The following is a 10154-nucleotide window of genomic DNA, read 5'->3' as shown; positions in this document are numbered from 1 at the left end:
GATGGGTTAACTTAGAGCCGGCTGTGCTCGACACCATCTGTAGGGTGGAATTTCATCGAGCTCTTTGAGATATGTTGTGAAACTCTGATTCTGAGAACAGAGACGCTTTCAAATTCAGTTTGAGGAAAGTCAAAGAAACCAACAGCAATGACATCACAGAATAATCATCCAAACCTCTGTATTCCAAAGCTCTGATTGGCTCTGGGTATCACACACCGCCCCCTCTCCTTTGTTAATTGGTGCCTGGATTGATGGAAGATCCTGACTGGCTCACAGGGATTGTCAATCATCATTGATCATGCCAGACCCTGTTGAAATGCAGGAGCTTGTGAGGGTAGAGGTTAGGTTGTTACTACAGTGGAGTTTGAGCTCAGTGCTTTGCAACAGGAAGAGTTAAGATGGCCTCCCAAGTGTGTCAGAACTATCACAAGGACTGTGAGGATGCTGTCAACAAGCAGATCAACATGGAGCTCTATTCCTCCTATGTTTATCTCTCCATGGTGAGTTTTGTATTTTTGGGGTCCTATTTCAAAATTAAGGCTGTTATTTTATTCTAAGCAGGTAGAATTTCTCTAGGTCAATGAATGGGCTTTAGAGGGTCTCTCTATTGCCCTCCCCAGTCTTAATCCAGTGAATGCTCTTAAGACAGTGATCTTGCAGAAGGACTCTTTCCTGCTCTGTAATAGCTCTGTCCTATTCTGATGTGTTTATATTTGAAACTAACTCCAGGGTTTCATCAAGTTTGTAATGGAGGGTTCATCTTGAAGATTCACTAAAACTAGTCAACTTCCAACTTGGATGGCAACAATTAGATTGAATTGGGTGACTAGTTAGTGAAACATTGGCTGGTTCTGGCCAGTTTTTATCCCCCTCTAATTGAGTGAATCCTGTTAGTCTTTCTCACCTGAGGATGGTGTTAAACTATTTAATTTTAAAGATTTGGCTCTTTTCCTTCTCTGCTTTTAGACTTTCATCTGGGAACAAAAGAAGATACCACAGATATTTTGACCAAGTGTAGTTGAGAGCTTTATTCCAAAAAGCATTAAAGCTCGCTAATATTTTCTAGTAACATAACCTCCTATTCTGTTGAGCTACTTCAATGAGGAGCTTCCAACATATTCAAAAAGGATTTGGAAAGTATTGGTGTTGCTACCATTTGAGTTGGCCATGGATCAGATCTAGATTTCAATTGTCTCTTTTCCATTTTTCTCTACCTGCAGTCGTATTACTTTGACCGGGATGATGTTGCCCTGCGTCACTTTGCCGAGTTCTTCAAGGAGCAGTCACATGAGGAACGTGAGCATGCTGAGAAACTGCTGAAATTCCAGAATATGCGTGGGGGGCGTGTTGTCCTGGAGGATGTCAAGGTTAGATTCAGCAAACTTTGAAGAATTGCCATGGTTTTGTGAAAAGTAGGCTAGTTACCTTATACTAGATTATCTGAGTCATGGAAGTTGTTCCAAGAGGAGGCTCAATGATTGTTGTATGCATGGATTTTCAGAAGGCAGGAGATTGCTGGCAGAAATTGGAAGTGCATTAGAAGCAACCTTGTGACCCCAATAAAACTGGGTGGAGTAGGAGGCAGTTGGTATAAAATAGACCACTGGATGGTGACTAGTGCATATGATCTAAATGTGCAAATAGTGATCTGCTGAGCTAGGGTCTATAGTGAGCTCCAGGGCAAAATTGGAGACTGGCTAGGGGGTTGACTGGAAGGAAGTGGTTGATGTTCACATCAGATGTAAGAGTGTAGGGATTTGGGGTGTGTCCCAGTACAGATGTCATTTAGAAGCTAGCTTGCAGAGACAAAAGGCTGATTGAAAGGTGGGCTTCATGTTCTGGCATAGAATAGAAAGCAAGGAAGTGTTACTGCAATTACTGCTAGATAGACCTCATTTGGAATATTGTGCTCCATTTTAGGTGATCTCACTTTAGAGCCTATAGTGCTGTGATTTCAAGTCAAATAACTCATTCCAAAGAGAATTCTTGATGAACTGTCTGGTTAAAATCCTGGCTTAGAATATCAAGAATGACATTGAGTTGTGATCTGACTAACTCCTGAAATGTTCAAGTCTGTTAACTAATTTCTTCCAATGTTACTCTATACCCCACCCCTACAAACTCTCAGAAACCAGAGCAGGATGAGTGGAGCAATGGCCTAGTGGTGATGCAGAGAGCTCTGCAGCTGGAGAAGGATGTCAACCAGAGTCTGTTGGATCTACACCAACTCTCCACTGGGAACACTGACCCTCATGTAAGTTCCTAATGTCTCATTTAAAGAAAGATTTGCATATCTACAGTGCCTTCCTTGTCGTCGGTGTCCAAAAACACTACAGCCAATTCAGTACTTCTTGAAGTGTCATTATTGTAATGTTTGCAACATGGCAGTCAATCTGCACACCAAGATCCTGCTGCAGAAATGAGAGAAATCACCAGATAGTCTGTTTTATTAAGTTGGTTAGTGATAAATATTGGCCAGGACACTGACATTCCAGTTTTTTTTCTTTGAAATAGTACCATGTGGGCAGACAAGACCTTGTGTACTGTTTTATCCAAAAGACAATACCTCTGACATTGCAGCTCTCCCTCAGTACTGCAGTGAAGTGTTGGTTTTCACTCAATTCTCTGAAATGGGACAACCCAGGGCCTTCTGACTGGCAGTGGTACCAGTAAGCCATGGCTGACACTTGCCATGTTTTGGGTGAGTTGAAGGCTATCTGGGGAGCTTAATCTGATCACTGATCTTTAGCAATATCTCCATGCCCAATAGGTTTCTGATGATCTTTCACAAAAGACTTCAACATCAGGATCTCACTGAGATGAGGCCAGTGCATAAAGCAGATTGAAATTGGGACACCAAAGGATAAGTTGTAACTGAAGGGGGTTCTGCTTTCCAATTTTAAATTGGTAAATGCATTACTCCTGGAGTAAATCTAATCTGACGTCCAATCCACCTATTTCTCTGCAGCACTTGTACCAGTTACCCCATCCAGTAGAAGATAAAGGACCATCTCCATGGGTGGTGAAGCTCAGAAGGCCTTTGATGATGTCTCCTCTGAGCTAATTGTGCTTTGTTTTTCACTTTCAGTTGTGTGACTTCCTGGAGACCCACTACTTGGATGAGCAAGTGAAGATGATCAAGAAGCTTGGAGATCACATCACCAACTTGACGAGACTGGGAGCCCCTGAGAATGGCATGGGAGAGTACCTGTTTGACAAGCACAGCCTGAGTTGAATGGGATTCTTGAACCATTAGTTCTATACAGGTTGGGAATGAAGTGTGACCAACTTCTGGTGGTGAATACTTTGGTTGTCATTATTTCCCAGTTTTCTCATCTAACTGTCACAGTACATGGAAATAAAGGTTATTCATCATTGAACTGGTTTGTCTTTGTTTAATTAAATAGCTGATCTGGTTAAGATGCCACTGCACAATACACAGCTGTGTAATATGATCCAAGTTCAAAATACAGAAGTCACTCCCAGGATGGCTGTGCCCACATCTTCAAATCATCACTGGAGAGGATTCTAATGGTTTTCTGAGCTCTCGGTAACAGTTCCTGCTGAAAAGGGTTTTTTATAACATCTGCCAGCAAACAGTCATTAAGCTGTGGTGGTTTAAAACAAAGAAATGGGGAAGGGTGAAGGGGGTTGAATTAGTGCTGACAGTAGTGACTCTTCAGTCAGGAGAAGGGAGAGTACATGCCTGGTGTCTTGCTTCAGACTTTTACCTGTAAAGGTGGGGGAATGATCTGCTATTGAGCTGTCTTTACATTTGACTGATGGCACAAGTCACGCACTAGATTGCCAAAGCTGTGTGACATGTGTACAGCGTTGGCCATCTTAGAAACTTCCATTTGGGCAGGATCATTTCTGTTTATCATTCTCTTTCTTTCCCAGGTTACTTTCTTTTTCTAGCCCCACCGACGGCAATACTTGATGTCTGGGATTAAGTAAAGCACTAGTCTGAATCGAGCAGTAGTGTGTCCTACGGGGAATTTGTTGGTGTTGGGTAAAGTGAAGCTAACTCAGTAATCATGTAGGAGTCACTGGAAATAGAGTGCGAGACTTTCATAGCAGCAAAGAAAAACACGTGTTAGCTTTATTAACTCTCCGCATGGACTGAGGGACTCGGCCTCGTCGCAGGGCTATGACATCGACACACAATCGACGACTCTTAAAGGGACCCTGCTCCGATAACCCAACCAAGTTCCGTACATAACGTGGAGCGATAACATTGCCTATACATAGTGAATTGTGTTACTGTCCCTATGTGGTCTCTGCCACAATCATATCAATCCTATTCAGGCCAATGATTTTTCTACCAAAAACTAACTTACTTTCTATTGCAGCAGCATTGTTGTAGGTGTAACATTTGCATACTGAATTATCATTGGCCCGCAGGCATCTGTAAGGACTGCTATTGTTTAGAAGACCCAGGGGTCCGAACTCCATCTTGTCCACACGGTGCTGTATTGATTGAGAAAGCTTACAGACTTGATGCTTCATTAAAAGAGTTTAAATTGTAATAATCCGTTGTCCTGCAATTTATTATTTTTGTACAAAGTTTGCAAAACAAGACAGTAGGGATCCACTAGCTAATTCTGATCAAATAGTAGCTAGATTATTTTCGATAATTCATTCGGTATATTGCTAATGGCCACAACTGTACCAAAAGACTGCCCTTAACCCACAAAGTGTGCGATGATTTCTGAGTGTTCCTGAAGAATCCATAAATTAAACATCCATTAAAGCTGTTCAAAAATAGTTCATCTAAAGGGAATGAATGAAGTCCATTTGAAAATACCAAGCCACAAGGGCCCTTTAAATATTCTCTCCAGCACTGAGCGAGTATACATGGATAGACTGATTCATAATAAAATGTTGGCTGGACTGTTTCTAGGAGTTAAACTGGAAAATACATTGGTTTTCCACACCACAAGGGAAATGAAAGCTCTTTGAACATTTGTAATGGCTCAGCCGATTGATGCGTCACGTGTCTTGCACACCCATGATTGTTCTGACACTCTGGGGAGACCACCTTCACTTTTACTGCTGGTGGGAGCCAAGTTCAAACACCACTGTAGTTACAACTGAACCTCTCTCCAATGATGTACCTAAACGAGATTAGATGCCATGGTATAGGAACAGGGCAGCCACATGGGATTAGGACCACTGCTTGGGTAGAGAATAAACAACATGAGCTGGATACAGAAGAAGCTCATTGACTTCTTCTGGAACAACAGGATACACTGTGTCGCTGCCGCGGTTCTGAGTCTCCCGCTTAGGGAGGGCGGTCAGGCGTTGGTGTGCCTCCGCACCCAGGCTGCGACTTTCCGTCTTCAGACGCTGCAGAGATACCTGTACGTCGAGAATCCTCCAAGATGGTGTGCACTGGCGACGTATTTTTTCCGCCAGCTGCACGGCCTCAATTACGACACGCAGCTCCTGTTTTTGGAGGTGAGCGGCAGGCGTGAGAGCCTGCGGGAGCTGCCTGTCTTTTACCAGGAACTACTATGGGTTTGGAATTACGTCGCCTCCAGGCGGAGCTCTCCCCCGTCAGGAGCGGCGGCTGTCCTCCGGGAGCCGCTGTTCAGGAATCCGCACCTCCACGTCCGCGAGTTCGGGTGGCTGGCGGAGCGCAGGGCTGTGCCTGGCAGGGTGACTAGACTCGGGGACCTACTCGATGGCGGAGGAGCGGGCTGGATGGCGCCAGAGGAGCTGGCGCGACGCATGTCATGGGACAACGTCCGGCTCGCGGTCAATGCCATCGGGGCGGTGAAAGCGATGTTGCCCCCCGGCGCCACGAGGTGTGTCGAGGCGGCTCGGGCACGTGGGGAGATCCCGTCCGAGCTTACTCCCGTTCGGACGGAATTCCTTATTGGCGCCTTGCCCCGAAACTCCCCTCGGGGATCGGTGCCTCACAACTTGAGCCGTCTCGAGGAAATACCCTCCGTGCTTTTTCATTCTGCGCGGAGGGGTTTCCTGTACGGGCTGCTCTTGCACACCTTCCACTTTGCCATCTTCGCCTGCCGTCCGGACACGCCGTGGCGTGCCGTTTTACCTCCGGACGGAGACGGAGGTCCCCAATGGGGGGCTCTCTATGCGGGAGTCCTCCCTTGTTCTATTGGGGACTTGGCCTGGAGGGTGTTGCACAGAGCAGTTCCGTGCAATAGATTTTTAAATAGGTTTACGGACTCCCAGACCGCCTGTTTGTTTTGCGGTCTGGAGGAGTCCGTATTTCACGTATATATGGGGTGTGAGAGGTTGCAGCCCCTCTTCAATTTTTTGAGGGGGCTGCTCCTCAAATTTTGGTTGCACTTCAGTCCCACGCTCCTGATCTACGGTCACCCCGTGCGGAGGGGAGCGGGCAGGTTGGAGGACCTCCTCGTGGGCCTGCTCCTGGGCCTGGCCAAGAATGCCATTAATTGGTCCAGGCAGCGGGCGGTCGAGGGGGTCGTCCGACCGGATTGCCTCCCCCTCTTCCGTGGCCATGTTCGCGCCCGGGTGGCCCTAGAGATGGAGCACGCGGTGTCCGCCGGCGCGCTCGAGCTTTTTCGTGACCGGTGGGTGCCGCGGGGACTGGAGTGCATAATTAGTTTAGACAACCAAATTTTAATTTGATTGGTGAAGGTTTATTTAAAGGGTTATTGGATTTTTGTTAGTTTATTTGTTAACTTGTTTTGGTTGCACAAAAAGAGGAGGGGATGGTAGCCTAGTGGTTAAGTTACTGAACTAGTCATCCAGAGGCCTTGAACTAATGATCTGAAAGACCTGGGTTCAAAATCCTGGAGCTCATTGTGTTGCAGCAGTGAGAGGAGAAGGCTGTGCTGTTCCTGAGCTCCTGCTGCTGTGGGGAGCACCACTACTAGCAGCCTGCATCATCCTGTTGCAGCAGTGAGAGGAGAAGGCTGTGCTGTTCCTGAGCTCCTGCTGCTGTGGGGAGCACCACCACTACTACTAGCAGCCTACATCATTTACAGAGGTGCCTGGAGAGGACGGAGGAGAGGACAGAGGAGGAGGCCAGCATTACACCTGGAGAGGCTTCTTTTTTTCCATCACTGCCTCCCAATTTGGCCTCCAGCCCAGGAGAGGGAGAGAGGAGACCAAACAGCTCCATGTGGAAGGAGGGGAGGAGCTGCAACTGGAAACATCTGCAGGTGGGTGTCTATGTGCATTCCCCCCTAAAGACTTTGCATCCTAGGCGGGGGGAGGAAAGAAGACGGGCCGAAAGCCTGGCCTGGGTTGGCTGGAGCCTGCCCAGGTGAAGCTTGCTCCTACACATCAAGAAGACCTGGTGTGGGCTGAACCTGGGCTGTCTCCAGTCTACCCAGGCGAAGACATCTTCTCCCCCTGCCCGAAGAACATCGTTAAAGACTTTGTCATACCATCGGGGGAGTGCACCCTGCCGACACCCACCCACCGAACAACACCCTGAGTGGGGACCCTGCCTTTGCGGCCCCCCCCTCCTTCCCGTCCCCCTCTTTCTCTCTCCTTGTCCTCTCTCTGCCTCTCCAAAAGGCACCTCTTCACCTCACCTATTAATTGCCAATTGAACGGAGGGGGGAAAGGGCCCTCTCCCAATTAACACCATCAAGGGGAGAGGCAGCCCAGTTAATTTACACTCCCTCTGCTCAGGACTCTTTTACCTGAGGCCATTAACACCTTCAGGCCTGTGACTTTTGGGGTGTGTGTAGCTCTTTCAAATCCGCCCCACTATGGCGTCTACATCTGCGGTGGCGGCGGGGCCGGCGAGGACATACGCGGCGGTGGCGACGAAAGCCGCGGCCGCTCCCGCTTCCGCTGCTGCCCCGTCGCCGTTCCGCCTAATGACCATGAAGCTCGGGGTGAAGAGCTACACCCACCCCAATATGACAATTGAGGCGTGCGTCAAGGCTATGGCCGGGGTTGTCGGCCCTCCGGCCATAGTCGCCGCCTCAAAAATGTACGGGAAGGCTGTCTTCTTCCTGGAGTCCGAGCGGGCGGTGGCCCTGGCCATCGCTCAGGGGCTCACCGTGGGCGGGACTTTCCTGCCGGTGGACCCGCTGGAGGCCACCGCGCAGAGGGTGGTTTTATCAAACGTCCCGCCCTTTATCACCAGTGAGCTCCTCCTCCCCCACCTACACCAACTCGGGGAGGTGAGGTCGGGGATTTCCCCGATCCCGCTCGGACTCCGGGAGAGCAGCCTTCGCCATGTCTTCTCCTTCCGGCGCCAGGCCTTTATCCAGCTGGCGCGGGAGGGGGAGACGGACGGGGCTTTCACGGTCCTCCACGGGGGGACCCCGTACCGCGTCTTCTGGACGACGGACGGCGTGCGGTGCCACGCCTGTAGGGAGGTGGGGCACGTGCGGAAAAACTGCCCCGCCTCCAAGGCCGCCAAGTCATCTGGCATGGCCAAGGCTGGCGCCGCCGCCGCTCCTCCTTCCGGGTCTAGCCGCGCCCCCGCTCAATTGAACGCTACCGGGGCGCAGTCGTCGTCGGAGGCCAACGACATCCAGGCCTTCGGCGGGGGGGAGGAGGGAGGTCCGGTCAGAAAGAAGGCGCGGGACAAGACAAGAAACCGTAGGGTGGGTCCCCCCGCGGAGGGCGTCCCCCTGAATTTGGAGGCCCTGACGCCCGAGCGCGTAATCGCGTTAATCGCGGAGTGCGGAGGTGGGGGGGACCTCGTGCCCGAGCCTGTGGCCGCGACCGCCGAGGCGGTCACGCCAGAACCTGCGGCCGGGCTCGGGCCCGGGGGACCCAAAGAACTCGCTCCACCAGAGGGAGCAGGGGAGGCCCCTGAAGAAATGGAGGCCTCCCTTTACCCCTCCGCGCTCAAAAGAAGGCGCGACTCCCTGGACGAGGAGGAGGACCGGGAGGTGGAAGGTCCCTCCGGTCGGGGGGAGTCGTCGCCCGCCGCGGGCACTGCGCCCCATCCCACCGCTAACACCATCGGCGAACGGCAGGGGTCGCCTGTCCCTGGGGAGGCTGAGGCAGAAGCGTCTGCCCAGCTCGTGCCTCCCGGGGATGGGGACGAGACCCTGCCCGTGGGGGGGTCGCGGAACAACCCGCGGCGGTTTTACATCCATTGCTGGTGGCATTGCCCCTCGACGGGTCGGGCGGCCAGGGGACCGGGTCGGGCGGGTCGTCTGAGGACGAGCGCGCCCAGAACGACCCGGATTTTTCCCAGGTGCTGCTCGACCTCGTCGAGGTTTGTAAAAATTTTTCCCCGTCTGATGGGTCGGAGGCCGGGGGCGTTGCGGAGGAGGGCCCTCTGTCTGTGTCTCCGGCGCCGGGCGACTTGGAGGGGGCTGGGTTTTCGTTTTCTCCGGTCTCTCCGGTCTCTCCGGTCGTTCCGGCGCCTGGGGCGGAGGGGGTCTCCGAACCGCCGCCGCCTGCTGGCCCGGCCCCCCTAGAGGAGCCCGGGGGGGAATCCTCTGCTACCGATCCTGGGGGTGGGATCCGGGCGGAGGCGGGGCCGGCTGTCGCGGCCGGGCCGCCCGAATGCGCACTGCGTGGCGGACGGTTCGGCCGCCAGTGGCGACCCCCCGGAGGAGGACGGGGACACGGTGGTGGGGGCGGAGGAAGACTTAGAATCCATCGCCGATGAGGCGATGGATGACCTCGCAACCCTCGCCGGGACCCCCCTCGTTCTTATTCCCATCAGGGAGCTCCGGGAATTTGTGGCCACGAGCCAGGGTCGCCGCAGGACCCAGCAGGCCCTCGACAGATGGTCGGGGCTGGCGCTGCTCATCGGGTCGGCCCGCGTCGCCTATAAGACCATGGGTGCGGACGCGGGCGTGAGCCCGTCCGAGCTGCGTCGGTTCCGGACATTCTTCACCGGGCTGCTAAGGGAGTGGCGGTTGACTAGCGGCCGCCCTCCCTTCCCCCGTTAGGTTTAAGTAGGGGTTGGTTGTGCTTCTGAAATGAAGATAACCATAGCCAGCCTCAACGTCAACAGCAGCAGGGAAGCTAGCCGCAGATTTAATAACTTTTCGGTCCTTCGGGACGGGAAGTATGCGGTGTGCTTCCTGCAAGAAACCCACACCGTTCCGGGAGACGAGGCCACGTGGCTCCTGGAGTGGCAAGGAGGGGTCAACATGAATCACCTCTCCAGTGTTTCCAGTGGGGTGGCTATCTTGTTGGCCCCGCATTTTCAGCCGGAGATCTTGGGG

The 10154-nt window shown here is 52.0% G+C and overlaps 1 protein-coding gene across 1 annotated transcript; it reads left to right on the top strand.

The window, feature by feature from the left end:
- Nucleotides 1-337: 337 nt before the first annotated feature.
- On the top strand, nt 338-3380 carry LOC147099757 (ferritin heavy chain, oocyte isoform-like). The gene is made up of 4 exons (XM_085969138.1): nt 338-500; nt 1221-1367; nt 2129-2254; nt 3089-3380. The coding sequence occupies exons 1-4, from the start codon at nt 399-401 to the stop codon at nt 3233-3235; spliced, it is 522 nt and encodes a 173-aa protein (XP_085825264.1). The 5' UTR covers nt 338-398; the 3' UTR covers nt 3236-3380.
- The last annotated feature ends 6774 nt before the right edge of the window (nt 3381-10154 follow it).

The sequence above is a fragment of the Somniosus microcephalus genome, chromosome 28, assembly GCF_052327205.1.
Source record: "Somniosus microcephalus isolate GS21.2 chromosome 28, FLI_Smic_1.0, whole genome shotgun sequence".
NCBI lineage: Eukaryota > Metazoa > Chordata > Chondrichthyes > Squaliformes > Somniosidae > Somniosus > Somniosus microcephalus.
Note: the sequence above shows the minus strand (reverse complement) of the source record. Positions and strands in the feature narration are given on the sequence as shown.

Excerpts from the sequence above, each read along its gene's own strand:
- LOC147099757 (XM_085969138.1), top strand. The coding sequence starts at position 399 with ATGGCCTCCCAAGTGTGTCAGAACTATCACAAGGACTGTGAGGATGCT. Across the intron at positions 501-1,220 it reads CCTATGTTTATCTCTCCATG|TCGTATTACTTTGACCGGGA; the intron begins GTGAGTTTTGTA and ends CTCTACCTGCAG. Across the intron at positions 2,255-3,088 it reads CTGGGAACACTGACCCTCAT|TTGTGTGACTTCCTGGAGAC; the intron begins GTAAGTTCCTAA and ends TTTCACTTTCAG.